We start from the raw sequence: 14182 nt of genomic DNA, 5'->3' as shown, positions 1-14182 counted from the left end.
TCGAGTGGTCGGAAGACTAGAAAAGGTCCATCATGGATTTATGGACGCCGTCTTTCTGCTGCAACTGGAGTTTGTGGCAACCTGTTGGATCCACGGGACGTTGCTCACGGTTACCAGAGCATCGGCAGGACAGCCTTCTTCCGTCAGCAGTCTGGAGCACCGACTTGGTTTCCCCAGCTGACCCACAGCCCACCTGGAGTCACACGGCGCCGCAACATCCGACACGCTTTTAAAGTTGCAGACCCCCCAAAAAAGAAATCAGCTTATCAATGCAGCTTATTGAATATCAATATATGACCCACATCCGCACTCGCCCTTAGGCACATGCAATTACCTGCCCACACAAAAGAATACAACAATCACATGTATTCAAATGGGCCCGGCTTGTTTATCATGCAGAATTACGCACGCCGTCATTAATTTGCCATTAAGAGCGGATTGATGTCGCCGTCACGACGCAGACAAGCCGGCAATAATTGCCTCCAGTGTTGCGATTTGCAGCTTTGCCTCATTAATGAAACAGATGCTAATTTAGCAGAGTGGCTTCAGGTTGACAGGTCTGCAGTGTGTGAAGCAGTTGTGTGTGTGTGTGTCGTTCCACTCTGCTGTGCTACATGTACAGTAGAGTGTGTCGCAGAAAGGGAACACATCTTAACATGCAACAGCGTCTTTACGAGAGCGATGAGCCATTTATTAGGATTAAAAGATGCTCCGCTGAAAAAATAAATAATGTTTTCCTTTTAATCCTAATGAATGGCGCAGGCAGTAAGTGGTAATTAAAGAGAAAGACTTAATAGCTTCGTGAAAAACAAAACCATTCTGATGAAATATATAGCCGTTTGACAAAATGATTTGCTTTTGGACCACTTCGGAATTTCTGTTTCCTGAATCTCCAAATTCATGAGAGCTAATCGTCCCCCTCGTGACCTGAAAATAACTTAATAAAAAGACAGACAAAACTGGTACTCCCAAAGAGGTTTATTCTGTTGGCAGTAAACCCCGTTCTGAAGTCAACGGCAACGTCTTTGACAGAAACGATGAAAAAAATAAAAAAACTACACTTCACCCCCCCTCCCCCAGTTCAGGCCAGTCATGACATTAAAGTCGGTTTAAGCCGCGTCCGTTGAGCTCAACAGCTGCACAGCGGCTGCGTTTCACCGACAGATTTGTTCCTGCTGCTGGTGAGCTCAGGGTCCACCTCTCAAGTGCTCCCACCGGTCCGTGAACGCCTCCTCACATCTTCCTCGGACGTTTCTTGGGCCTCTGGTTGAAGACGGGGGAGGCGCCCATCAAGGAGTCGGGCGAATGAGACACGTAGCTGGCGTCTGACGCCACGCCCCCAGGAGAGGGCGCCGTGGCTACCCCCGACTCGCTCATGGTGGACATGGGCCCCCCCTCCTCGAACACGTCGCCACTCAAAACGGCATGGTGGTGGTGGTGGTGGTGCTGGTGGTGGTGGTGGCCAGCACCCTGGCCCACCTCCACATCCTGCGGCTCCATTTTGACCTGTGGCCACAGTGGGGAGTTGTTGGTGCCAGCTGCACCTTTAAAAAGAGCAAAGGTGATTTAAAGTGCATTAAAAACATGTTTTTAAAAAGAGTAGGGCTGCACAGGTCGTCAAATGTTATTGAATTATTAGATTATTTAATTGACGCCAAAAACCTGCAGTTCCTCGAATGTGCCACGTGAGGCTGGGTTCAAAAGAGTCTATCTCGAGGCGCCCACGGTTCATGTGCAAAGTCTGTGGTCTCACCGGAGGTGTGAGGAGAATGGTCACCATCCAGGCCCGGAGCCAGCCGCTCGCCGTGGGCCCCGAGGACCCCCACGGGCAGCGCTTGGTCCCGAGAGGCCGAGTCGGCCTCGTGCTCCTCGCTCACGGGGAACGAGATGTCGCTCATGGGCTCCTCCTTGATCCTCGGGGGCTTGGAGTCCTCCAGAGCCTTCGGGTTCACCAGTCGTTCGTATTCCTCGGACAGATCTTTGCTCACCTGGAGGATGAACATCTTTTAGGAGTCCAATTCTACTGATGAGATGAAAGAGACACGCGAGAGCCGAGCCGACAGGATCGAGTTTTTTCACTCATCAGTATGAAACCTGATCCACCACATTGTGAGATCACTGGGTGATTTGGATCAGCCACACGGGATCATTTAACATAATTACATCTGCCCACTGTTATTGCAAATAATTGTTTTGTCTACAAAATGTCCGAAGCTTTCCAAAGCCGGGGAGGGAATTTTGGCGTTTCGCCCTGGACGTTAGTTATTGGAGGTGGGACCTCCCCACGATGAAACGCTGTCGTGAAATGTCTTGTCTGAGCATCCCAAAAGTCTCAAATCGCCATATATTTAATTTATAATGATCTAAATAAGTGCAAAAAGTAGCAAATTCTCACATTAAAGAAGCTGGAACAAGACATCGGTTGATGTTTTTGCATTATAAATGAACAATTACTCGTTCAGGATCCATATTCTGTGGATGAACTATTTGTCCACTGCAGAGCAAGACGCTTCCTGATGCATAGCAGCCATGACTAAATGTGTGGGCACTAAGAATAAAGTCTTAGATCCTGATAAATGCCATTATATATCCAGATATCTATGTTTACTGACACACACAGGACAAACTGGCGGGAATACAAGAATGTAAAAAAGCTATGAAAGACAGAGCCGCTCATTGATTTAGAACATTGGCCACAATGACCTCATGACCACGTATTTTGAGGCTGATATCCCTGCATAGGAAGCGAGCAAAGATCACGGATGGTTGACACAAACATCGTCTCACAGGGCAGATGGTCAAGCGACGCCACCCCAGGACCGAATACTCCTCCCAGCCTCACCTGCAGCATGTAGCTGTGGTAGTCCTTGATCCGTACTTGCCAGAAGCGCTGCAGGGCGAGCACGCTGCCGATGCCCACCTCGTGGAACACTTGCTCCACCACGTCTGGGAAGGGACTCGCTCCGAGCCGGGCCTCGCGGTCCACCGCCACGCGCAGCATGTGGGTGACGCGCAGGTAATGCTCGTGGACCAGGTCGGTCAACGTCTCCAGCACGCTCTCCTGGGCCGACTCGAAGCCGGCGTGGGCCAAGACGGTGGCCACCGACTGATAGAGGAGCGGTCGACAGGAGGACCAGCTCAGCTCCGTGACGGGCTCTCCTTTGCCCCTTGTGATTGGAAAGAGCCAGAAGAGATGAATGATGATCGGTTGATAAATTATCTGAGATCATGGCTGTGAAAAATGCAATATTTATCTTGGCTCTGCCACACAAGTCAAACAGATTAACTCACTTATAGAAGTCACTTTCCGGGTCACTGTGGCGGAGCAGGAAGGGCTGCCGCGGGGCTTTGCTGTCCACGGGCAGCAAGTCGTCCGGCATCACGGGCGGAGTGGGCGGACGCAGGGGCAGGTTGGCGTCCGCCTCCTCCGGCTTGCCGCCGCCCTCGGAGGACGCTGAACTCTGACCGTGAGCCGCCGACAGGAGGCCACGGAGGCGGCGGGCATGCTGACACAGCTGCACGGTGTGGATAGTGAGGCTGCAGGGCTCCGAGGGGATGTCCAACATGGTGGTGGGCCGCGGACGCTGCGCCGAGGGCTGGTGCAGGGGAGGGTCCTGCATCTCCACCGTGCGGAACTCACGCTGGAGCAAGTCGAAGGAGCTGCGGCTCGGGGAAGCCCCCGCAGGCCCGGGGATCTCGCCCCAGTAGCGCATCATGGCGGGGGATCCCGGGCCAGTGTCAAACTCAGAATAAAGCTAGACAATTGAAAAAGTGGAAGCTGGATGAAGTGGGTCAAAACATGAAATTAATACATTTGCCACTTCATTCAATTTTTTAATTATATCACATTACGAAAAAGTTCAAACGCTGATGTGTGTTGCTGTTCCAGAGTGACAACAATGTACTAGTCTGATTATATATCGGGATACATCTGATCAATCGCAAACAAAGTGTTAGTCATTACAATCATGCCCTTATAAAGACTAACGGACACAGGCAACGTGAATGTAAAGTGAACGTTATTGCTGAAATCGGGAAAAAGCAATTAAGTGGACTTAATGTATGCCAGTTACAAAAGTAGACTGCATTGATTAGAGCAAACTATGACGTTAATGTTGAACACGGATGTCCGTTTGTCCGAAGAGCAAAACAACAACAACGTCTGTCAGGTGAGAAAACAACAAACAAGTCATCCACGGAGGAGCAACCACGAAGCTACGAACGGCTCACTAAGTACGCACCGTGCCTGTTTAGCTAGTTATATTATTTCTTAAATTAAATAATATATTAAAACCCGAGTATAACTCACGTAGCGCAGGGATAGATGAAGCGTCTGCTAACATTTATAAACAATACCCCTGATATCTTTGGAGGAAGTTGCATAGGAACTAGTTACGCGTTTTGGTCCTTCTTGTCAAAACAACTCGGGGTGAACTGCAGAACACGATATTTGGTTCCGCAAGAAAACCGTTTATTGTTTTACTTCTTTTTTTTACTGTTTTTTTTTTTTTTTTACAAATGAGAGTTCGATTAAAATCCTGTGGACTCGTGTTTTACATGCACTTTCTTGGGGGGGGGGGGAGATTTTATTTTTATTTTCTTCTATTTTATGGCGGCTTCGAAAACACGGACACATTTCACGGTAGGACCAAATAAACATGGACGCCTCCCCGCCGTCAGTCGTGTGTGTGCATAACATGGATGGAAGCACGAACCCCGCAGTGGAAACGGACGCGCGCTCGCCCGAGGAGAAGGATGGCGGACACCCGCGGGGAGCTGGACAAGACACGGACACTTTTAAAAAGCCGGCCCCCTTCGCGGCGCCCTCCCTCGCCGCTAAACGCAGTGGCGTCGCGGCTCCGTCCAAAGCACCAGCGGTCGAGGCGAAACGTGTGAAAGAAAATAAAGATGACGAGGTCCGAGACCCCCCGAGAGAGGAGCCTTCCGGTCTTGCCAGTGAAAACAGAACCACGGAAACGGGCCCCGGAGAGGAGGAGGACGGCGACGGCGGTGCGGCTCCTGTTAAGCCCAAGCCGGAGTCTCAACCCAGGGTGTTCTCTGCTCAAGGGCCCCCGGTGGGCAAGTTCCCCCCGATCCCATACACGGAGCCGCCATGGGGTGGCAATGCCCCGGATGTCCCCTATGCTCTGGAAATCATTAAAAACGGCACCATCGTGGACACGGTGCCCCTCGCGCACAAGAGCTACTTCGTGGTCGGACGTTTACCCGTGTGTGACGTCGCTCTGGAGCATCCGTCCATCTCCAGGTACCACGCCACCATCCAGTACCGCAGGCAGGCCGGAGAGGGCGAGTCCGTCGGGGAGGAGAGAGGCTTTTACGTGCACGACCTGGGCAGCACGCACGGCACCGTGGTGAACAAGAAGAAGGTCCCCCCGAACACCTTCATTCGGATCCGTGTGGGTCACGTCTTGAAGTTTGGCGGCAGCACGAGGCTTTTTATCCTGCAGGTAAATCCTGACGGGGAAACCCTCTGCACCTGCACGCTGATGGATGGTTACGATACATGTATTCAACAAAAAAACAATAAGATAATCCGTTCAGTCGCTTATCAATTACACAATAGTCATTTACTGTTTCCCTTTTTATTTTGATCATTGTCTTTTCTTTTGGACATCAGTTTTTGACTGCCATTAACACTGTACATGCATTGTGGGGATTTGAAGGGCATATGTGACTGTTATGTATTTAATAATATAATGTACCAGTGTTGTTGTGGTTTTAAATGCCATTGCACAAGAGCATGGAGTTGTGTTTTTTTAACCAATAACTTTAATCATAACACAAACATTTGGACTCTCAGTGGTGCGTTGCACTGTGGGTAATGTAGGCGGCTGATTGGACTGTTCCTCTTCCTCCTCCTCCAGGGTCCAGAGTTTGACGAGGAAGAGGAGTCCGAGCTGACGGTGACGGAGCTGAGGGAGAAAACCCGGAAACAGAAGGCAGAGCTGGAGAAGAGGATGATGGGAGATTGGTCTGATAACGACGATGATGATGATGGTGGTGGTGATAAGGAGAAGGAGGAGAAGGAGGGAGAGAGACAAGGCAGCAAGGGCCAGAGCAAAGAGTCAAACGAGGGATCGGGCTGCTCGTGGGGAATGGGTGAGCTTTTCATGCTTCCAGTACTTGTCGTGATCTGTGTTCACGCGTTGCCGTGGTGACTGAGCTGCTGTCGCCTTTCTCTCTCGCTTGGCGGGAAACTAAAGCAGCACAATAATCCCCCTTTCCCCCCCCCCTCCCCTTTACTTTTGTTTATTTGCCCCTGCAGATGAGGAGACCGCCCCGGAGGAGGACGAGAACGAGGAAAACCCTTTCTCAACGGAGTTCCAAGAGGACCAGGAAGCCGCCTACCTGAAAAACCCAAAGAAGGCTTTGCAGGGCTTCTACGACAGGGAGGGTGAGACGACCTCCCGTCAATCTGCAGACGTGTGCTTTCCTCTTCATTTTTGATCCTAGTTCTTGCACTTTATTGAATTTGTTGGCATCCTTTCCATCGTAGGAGAGGAGCTGGAGTTTGAGTACGAAGACCAGAGCCACGGCACCTGGCTCTGCAGGATAAAGTGAGTCATGTGGGAACCACCAGATGTCCCATTAAGGTGGGGTTAAGGAAGCGTGTAAAGGGGGTACGGGGTCACACGGTTCATGTTTCCGGCAGGCTTCCGGTGGACGACGCCGCAGGCCGGCAGCTGGTCGCCGAGGCGACCCACACGGGGAAGAAGAAGGACACTGCCGTCCAGTGCTGCCTGGAGGCGTGTCGAATGCTGGAAGCCCGAGGGCTGCTGCGCCAGGAAGCAGGTGCGAAGCAGAATTTATGAAGCGCCGCCTGGCGAGGGTCGAGCTTCGTGCTCTGCGATGGTTTTGAGTTGTTTTGTCTCCCGTTTGTCATCCGACGCCGAAGTGTCCCGCAAGCGCAAGCAGAAGAACTGGGAAGACGAGGACTACTACGACAGCGACGACGACACCTTCCTGGATCGAACCGGCACCGTGGAGAGGAAGAGGACGGAGAGAATGAAAAAGGCGGGGAAGGTCGACGAGCGGCCCGAGACCTACGAGTCACTGGTAAAAAAAAAAAAAATCATAATCTCCTGCCATTTATGCACACGTCTCAAGAATATCACAATGTTCTGCTCGGTGCTCACGCTGACATTCAATTCAGTTTATTTTCTACAGCCCAATATCACAAAATTACGAATTTGCCTCAGAGGTCTTTACGATCTGTACACATACGACATCCCTGACCTTTGACCTCACATCGGATCAGGAAAAACTCCCAAGAAATAAAAAAAAATCCTTTCACAGGGAAAAAAATTGAAAAACCCTTCAGGAGAGCAACAGAGGAGGACCCCTCCCCAGGATGGACAGAAGAATAGATGTCATGTGACCAGAAGGAATCATTACAGTAGTTTGTACTCGGCATGGTCCACGATCCAGAAAGGGGGGGGGGGGGTTGGCAGGGGGCATCAGCGACATGCTGCAGGTGTAATGGTTCCCATAGTTTAGTTAACATTTTGCACCATTTGCCAATTGACACACAGAACACAATACCCCAAAACTGAGGATCGTGTGGTGTATTCATGCACGCTGCGATGCTCGGCACGCTGCACGTTTCCTTGGTAACGCCCAGGCATTTGATCTTCATGCAGGTGGCCAAACTGTCGGCGGTGGAGTCGGAGTTGGCCGAGTCTCAGAAAAAGCTCAGCGGCGGTCGCGGAGGTGAGTCACGATTCGGGACGGGACGCCACGATGAACCATCGCTGCGCCATCGCTGCGCTTTAACCGCACGTTCTCGCCTCCTCCTCCTCTAGGCTTCTCCGGCTCCTCCGCCGAGGACCCGCTGGACGTCTTCATGACGGCGGTGCAGAGCGAGGTGGCGATGGACGCCGTGGAGCGCAGGAAGCTTCACGTGCACGTGGCCAGCCTGCGCAAGGATGTGCAGAGTCTGCGCAAGTTGGTGGAGCTCACGCGGCCCGCCCGGATGCCCTCGCTGCTGCCGAGGTCAGACACAACGTCATAGCGCTGGCAATATACGTATATGTATATATATATATATATTTCATTTTGAGAACTAAAACCATGATGGGACTAGTTAGCGGATGGCGAGCTAATGTTAACGAGCTACGGTAGTTCACATTGTTTCCCCCCCCAGTGTGGGCGGGACTTAATTGAGCTCCTTCTCTGTAGCTTATTTTAAGCATTCTCTTAGGTGAAAGTAAAGTATTTTATTCTAATCCATACTAGGAAGCTTATAAATACTTCTAAGTACACTTTGTGTGTGTGTCGGTGTGACAGTGGCAGCTCGGAGGCAGAGAAGCCCAAAAAGTCCTTACCGCTGTTTGGAGCCATGAAGGGGGGAAGCAAATTCAAGCTGAAGACCGGCACCATCGGGGTGGGTGGTGTTCCATAAGCCGGTCCAGTCATCCGCCTCTCTCTTCATTGGTTTTTCTCCGCTCTCTTTCCTCCACCAACGTTGTAGAAGTTGCCGGCGAAGCGCCCCGACTTGCCCGCCGAGCTCTTCAACATGAAAGAACTTGTGCCCAGTGGAAAAGAGGATGACGAGGAGGAAGAAGAAGAGAAGGCAGCAGCAGAAGAAAATGAGGATGATGATAAAGATTGTGTAATCACTCCTGAGACGGACTGTGAGGCGTCCGGAGCGTCCGTGGAGATGCCTCCGCCTGGACGCCAGAGACCAGCGCGGCAACCGGTGCGCTCACGAGAGCCAAAAGGTGCGAATGCAAAAAGAAGTGAAGGAAACTCCGTCTGTTCTCACACGTCTTGCAGTGCATCCCTTCTGCCACTGGGGGGCAGGAGATGTTTAATAGACTCACAAAAGCATCCTGTTAGTTTCTCCTCATATCAGTTGTATAAAGAAAAACAATCAAATGTCCAGCCATTTGTGCCGATGCTAATAGTTCCTACGTCTATGTTTGTGACTTCCTGTTAGAGCCAAGCCTCCAGCGGGGGGGAGGAGAGTCTGCTGAAGCTCTGCAGCAGGACCCCCGGCTCAAGGACGTGGCCTCGTCCAGTCCAGGTGGCTACTGTGTTCTCACCTTTTTCCATTTGAGAATGCGCCAACACCAGTTGTTGTTTTTAGTCGGCGTGGTATCGTCATACCTAACATGGTAAACTGTGTACACACACACACACACACACCTATGTCTCTACAGAGTCCAAAGCGGAAGTTGATGGAGGACTAGCAGCGAAGCCCCGGCCCAGAAAGAATTTGAAGAAAGCGATGGGCCCCAGCAAGGTACACACGCACACACACACACACACACGCACACACACACAGAAAAGCGTGCCGTCAACTGAAGTCTCCCGTTGATTCGTCTCCACAGCCGCCACGACAACTCTCGGAAAAGTATCCAGAGGACGATCCCGACTATTGCGTCTGGGTTCCCCCGACAGGTATGAACCGCCCGGCTGTCTGCACCAGACGGATCGACCAATCGGTCGCGTCTCCAGGTTAAAGTCGATCTCGCCGAGCGATGACCTCACAGAGGGACGCGAGTTCTCGAGGGAGTTGTCGGACCTGGTGAATAAGAATTTTAAGATATGCAGGGAGGTCCTGGCCCACTGTGGACAGGGAGGGGGAGGGGGGGAGAGAGGGAGAGAGGAGGAGGGTCTAGAGGCCGTAGGACCGTCTGTCATGGTCGACTCGTAGAGCTGAAATTGCGGCGACCGTTCTCCTGGAGGAATGCAGATCAAAGTCACGGAGAATCGATAAGATAAGCTGGAATGAAAATAAACTTTAAAGCGGCTGCCAGACGGAGCTCTGCTTCAGGGTTCAAGGCCAATCGTGCTGCGCCGTTTAATTCTTGGCGTTTGTGATCGGTTCGGCGATTGCTCGCGAGTCCGAGCGTACGTTACGTCGCTCTCATGGGACGTCTCGCTGTTTGTTTGACTCCTTTCTGTATCTGTGTGTGAACGTCCTTTCTGGATTTCAAATTGGTCTTTTTCCTTCCGCTCACAGATCAGAGTGGAGATGGACGCACACACCTGAACGACAAGTACGGCTACTGAGCGAGACCAAGCGAAGAGAGAGAGAGAGAGAGTGTCCACTTCACCAGCTTCTCATACCTGCAACACAAAAACCTCCTCAGCGCTGACCACTACCCCTCTCTGCCCGTCCCGAGGTGTGCTTCAGCCTCAGAGATGAGGAGCCTGTAACAGACCAGACATCGTAGCGCTGCACCTTTTCATCAGCAGCTTTTTTTTCAAAAGGGGGGGTGGGGGGTTGCATTCTCGGAAAACCAAAATTCAAATTAATCTGGCGGCTCAGGGAGAAGACAGCCGGCAGTTTTTACCCACGACAACAGCAATAGAGATGGGTTGCTCTTTAATTGTGTCCCCTTTAAAAAAAATAGAATGTTTTAATAATAATTTAAATTTTTTAATCATCCAAGCAAAGACATGGGAACGGGATGGAGCAGTAACTGATCTGAAATCAGCTTTCTGGTGTCTGTCTGCTCCTGCTGCTGTTTAATCCACCTGACATCCAACACGCATGCCTCCTCTTTGGCTTCAGTTGGTCACTGCCACAACGTGTGTGTGTGTGTGTGTATGTGTGTGTCAGAGAGGGAGAAAGAGAGCGTTGAAGCAGCTTTTCTGACCATCTGGACACTTGGATGGCTTACTGGATGAAACGCAAGCTGATAATGACTCAAGCTAAGTGGAGTGTGTGTGTTTACACACACACACACACAGCCCAACCTTCTCAAAGTTCTCTTTTTAACGAGATTGTCTTCACGAGTGAGTCAGCTGTTGGGGTGTCTGCCTAGAGCAGGATTCCTCGCTCTGTGAGATCCCACTCAGTGCTGTTCTGTTTGGTGTCCTGCCACCGTCTCTCTCTCTCTCTCTCTCTCTCCCTCTTGTCGGGGGAAGGTAAATAAACTGTATTTTGTTATATAAGTGTAAAATAAAAATTGTCTGTACAAAATCGTTGAGTTACTCTTTCATGTATTTGCTCTGTGCTCCATCTCCCCTCCATCGCCTCTGGTAACTTGTTGTTATCTTCCTCCACACTGAAGCTGCTCCTTCAGGTAGCTGCGGCTCAGTGAATCCAGAGACTTGGATAAAAGGTTTGTGACATTCACGCGTGTCAAACTGAAAGGAAAAGTATCTTGAACATTTTATTATAGGACGAACCAGTAGAATCTGTCTCTGTGGGGTTGACCACGCCGTTTGGCTGAGAGGTGTTCGGATGATACTTCACACGTCGTGTTCCCTTTGCCACAAAATGTTTTGTACAGTCATCAAAATCAAAGATCTCCTAAACAAGAGGCCACCGGGCATTTATTGATTCATTTTGTGCAACAATGGAGCAAAACATGTCACCGTGTCACATGTTCACTTCCCTTCTGCCAGACAGTGGAGACGTGGACCCGCTTTACACCGTGCGTTGAAATGCATTTTATCGTTTCCCGGTATGATTAACTTTTTACACCGGGGTATTAACGTGTCTCCGGGGACATGCACCCATCGCCTTTGAAATGACTGCTTTTCCTTTTAAGGCCGTCCAGTAAATTTCAATCCGATCGGCCAAAACGCACTTTTATTTATCCCTGGCCAGGGGTAAAGGAGGTCGTTGCGTTCATTGAGCCTATCGGCTCAACTCAAAGTGTCATACGATACGACAGGAATGTGATTTCAAGGCATTTTAAGAGATCTTTACAAAGACACTGGGGCGTCTTGGGTACACCAGCGTGGTCCTCTTCTACCTAGAAAGTAATGAGGTACAATATTGGAAAAATACATGGCACACTACAAGTAGGCTACGCGTAACCAAAGCACCCGTTACGCTTAATGTGCGGCGAACTATATTCTTGTACGTCCTCAGACCAACGCGTACCTTCTCTTTCGGCGTCCATGCGGGGAGAGAGCGGATGCAAGCACTCTACTGACTAAAAGTGACAAATTCATTCAGAAAACGTACATCGTCAAAGGTCGGCCGGTCGGCTGCACACACACACGTCATACATGTGTCATCTTGGCTCGTCTGAATATTCAATAACAGACGGACGAATGTGACCCGTCTTACGCTTGTGTCGCCATGTTTAGGACAGGAAGTTACTACGACTTTTACAAGATGTCCAGCAATCACATCGACAGAAGTAACCCTCACAACCGGTTGATTGTCTCATGCATTGTTTCCCTGGAATGTGGGTTTTTTTTACCCAGAATTAAATTCGGGTTTCAAAAAGCGTCCCTTCTTCGTTCCACCTTCTGACCCCAGAGTCCATTTCCCTTTCTGGGTCATCCAGTCACAGCGTCTTTTTGTCTTCCAGAGACACGCGTAATACCTGAAGCATCCTGTAGTAATGTCGTGTTTAGGCCCATTTTTTTGTTCCCGCTGGTCTCACCGGGGGAACGATGATCAAAGAAAGAGTGACTGCGTAGTTGTACAGGGTGGGATTACCTGAGTGTGCAATAGTTTGGCCACCGTGGAGAACGAGAAGTCTTTTCCAGCAGTCGGTTTTTCACCGACGGGGCCGCTCCTCGGTCTCGCCACAGAAGCCACGGAAAGAAAAGAACAAAGCAGCCATCTGGGAATGGTGAGCGAGAGGTGAGGGAGGGAGACGGTTATCTGTCGGTGGGCGAACGTCCTCTACGAGCAGGGAGGGTCCTCGGACGGGGTCAGCGGGCTGCAGGGGGGCACCGCGCTCAGGGAGCGGAAGCTGAAGATGGAGGGATCGTAGGTGTACCGGGGCGGAGGGCGACTGCCTGTCAGAGTCTGGAGAGAGAGAGAGAGAGGGTGATGACATCATCCGTGATCCGTATGATTATTCCGCGTTAACCGGCATAGTGTGAAGTGAAGTGAGGTTCTACTGACGATCGGTATCCACCAATTATTCCGTCAAATATGCAATCGACACATGGATACAATCATGACCGTGAAGTGATGTTTCAATGTAATGCTCGTTAAAACTTGAATAAGTTGTCTGAAGATGTTTCCACAGCAACATGTGTTTTATTGTTTACTGAAAACAAATAGACGGCAGCCTTGAGGAGCAGCTGCTTTAATCAAACACATGGATCTGTATCTCGATAATATGGATCATTATTGTTTTCTTTGTGCTGATGTAAACAGTGACCGTCGTCATCCATCGTTCGTCTTTTCCGTAAAAATAAACTGGGCTGTGAGAAAAAGTGAAAACCGAACATGAACATTGTTTCACGCCAACTTGTCCTTTTAACATTTGCGCTGCAGGTTTCGGTGTAAGATGAATGCCCCCCCCCCCCCTCTCTCTCTTCTTCTTGACTCTACAAATCTCCTGTCTAAAATTAGCCCTGGGCAGTTTTCCCCCCCTCCCTCCAGGAAACGGCAGGAAATGACTTTGTTGGATTTGGCAGTGAGGCAGCACTTTCTCCAGAGAAGGCTGTGTGTGTGTGTGTGGGGGGGGGGGGGGGGGGGGGTTTAAGAAGATGGAGGATTGAGAGCTTGGGACATATTCACTGTAATTAAAGAGCTGACCCGTTGGTGATATGGACAGCTGTCACCTCTCTGAGAAGTGAGACGTGCCAGTAGCTGGTAAAGTAGCCCAGGGCACGTGAGGATACAGGTGTCGCTATGACTTCAGCCAACATCTTGGGGGGATTCTGAGCCGCTGTAACGCGGCAACAATTCCCATCACCACTTAGTGCTCCTTTATCCACCAATGTTTGTATAAACAGGCATGACAAATGAAAGGAGGAGGAGGGAAAAACAAACTGTGGCCCAAGAAACGAGTTACACTAAACTTGATAGATGTGAGTCTTCATATGGGGGAGTCAGGGGGGGGGGAGTCGTACATCAGGATGAGTTCCTGTGCATGTTAGCGATCCCCACAGAGTCGTCCTGCAGTGGGGGGGCATGGAGGGCCCGGCGGGGTCAAACAAAGTGCAGGCCCTGAAAGCTTGTGAGAAAGATCAGGAAACCCGGCGGCAGCATCTCGTCGGTCGCGTTGGACAAAAGTGACTTTTTGTGAATTTTGATTTGGGCCCCATTGAAGAAAAGTTTCCACACTGCATTACCAGCACCTCTTTTAAAAGGAAGAGTTCAGTTTATTACATGGCTGGAGGACTGCATGGGCACTGACCCAAGGGGTGGGGGAGGTCAGAGGTCAGAGAAGGAGGTGGAGGCCCTGAACAAGAGCCTCTGTGTGAGGTGATTGGTATAAACATTGCT

The 14182-nt window shown here is 50.5% G+C and overlaps 3 protein-coding genes across 7 annotated transcripts in view; 1 reads left to right on the top strand and 2 right to left on the bottom strand.

Annotated features, from left to right (window-relative positions):
• Positions 1 to 960: 960 nt before the first annotated feature.
• On the bottom strand, positions 961 to 5308 carry supt7l (SPT7 like, STAGA complex subunit gamma). 3 transcript variants are annotated; one of them, XM_056426316.1, is made up of 5 exons: positions 5227 to 5308; positions 3292 to 3755; positions 2843 to 3167; positions 1754 to 1988; positions 961 to 1544 (listed from the first exon to the last, which is right to left on the bottom strand). In XM_056426316.1, the coding sequence occupies exons 2-5, from the start codon at positions 3714 to 3716 to the stop codon at positions 1234 to 1236; spliced, it is 1296 nt and encodes a 431-aa protein (XP_056282291.1). In that variant the 5' UTR covers positions 3717 to 3755; positions 5227 to 5308; the 3' UTR covers positions 961 to 1233. The 3 variants fall into 3 exon arrangements, with proteins under 3 accessions (XP_056282291.1, XP_056282292.1, XP_056282290.1); XM_056426317.1 differs by lacking the exon at positions 5227 to 5308 and adding an exon at positions 4310 to 4405 and having other exon boundaries at positions 961 to 1538; XM_056426315.1 differs by lacking the exon at positions 5227 to 5308 and adding an exon at positions 4310 to 4404.
• Positions 4587 to 10956, top strand: slc4a1ap (solute carrier family 4 member 1 adaptor protein). The gene is made up of 14 exons (XM_056426314.1): positions 4587 to 5468; positions 5886 to 6120; positions 6287 to 6415; positions 6518 to 6578; positions 6674 to 6813; positions 6917 to 7077; positions 7662 to 7731; positions 7824 to 8013; positions 8308 to 8404; positions 8492 to 8741; positions 8960 to 9046; positions 9183 to 9265; positions 9354 to 9423; positions 9989 to 10956. Exons 1-14 carry the CDS (start codon positions 4659 to 4661, stop codon positions 10036 to 10038), a joined length of 2433 nt encoding a protein of 810 aa, XP_056282289.1. The 5' UTR covers positions 4587 to 4658; the 3' UTR covers positions 10039 to 10956.
• The window catches only part of si:dkey-16j16.4 (uncharacterized), a 27155-nt gene continuing 18437 nt past the window's right edge, over positions 5465 to 14182 (bottom strand). The window contains exons 5-6 of one of the 3 annotated variants that reach the window (XR_008833168.1): positions 12434 to 12748; positions 5465 to 5504 (exon numbers count right to left, since the gene is read on the bottom strand). Coding sequence is in view for 1 of the 3 variants with exons in the window: in XM_056426326.1 (XP_056282301.1) it covers positions 12623 to 12748 (126 nt within the window). In the remaining 2 variants the exon portion in view is untranslated. Of the gene's footprint in view, positions 5505 to 11290; positions 12749 to 14182 lie in introns of those variants that run through there. The other 2 variants (XM_056426326.1, XR_008833169.1) reach the window with 2 other exon arrangements.

This window comes from Pseudoliparis swirei, chromosome 11 (assembly GCF_029220125.1).
Source record: "Pseudoliparis swirei isolate HS2019 ecotype Mariana Trench chromosome 11, NWPU_hadal_v1, whole genome shotgun sequence".
NCBI classification, from domain to species: Eukaryota; Metazoa; Chordata; class Actinopteri; order Perciformes; family Liparidae; genus Pseudoliparis; species Pseudoliparis swirei.
This window is presented reverse-complemented; position numbering and strand designations above follow the sequence as displayed.

Coding starts and splice junctions, on each gene's coding strand:
- supt7l (XM_056426316.1), bottom strand. CDS start 3,716: ATGATGCGCTACTGGGGCGAGATCCCCGGGCCTGCGGGGGCTTCCCCG. Junction 1,989..2,842: donor ACCACAGCTACATGCTGCAG/GTGAGGCTGGGA, acceptor TTCATCCTCCAG/GTGAGCAAAGATCTGTCCGA. Junction 1,545..1,753: donor CCATTCTCCTCACACCTCCG/GTGAGACCACAG, acceptor CTCTTTTTAAAG/GTGCAGCTGGCACCAACAAC.
- slc4a1ap (XM_056426314.1), top strand. CDS start 4,659: ATGGACGCCTCCCCGCCGTCAGTCGTGTGTGTGCATAACATGGATGGA. Junction 6,121..6,286: donor GGGCTGCTCGTGGGGAATGG/GTGAGCTTTTCA, acceptor TTGCCCCTGCAG/ATGAGGAGACCGCCCCGGAG. Junction 9,266..9,353: donor AAGCGATGGGCCCCAGCAAG/GTACACACGCAC, acceptor TCGTCTCCACAG/CCGCCACGACAACTCTCGGA.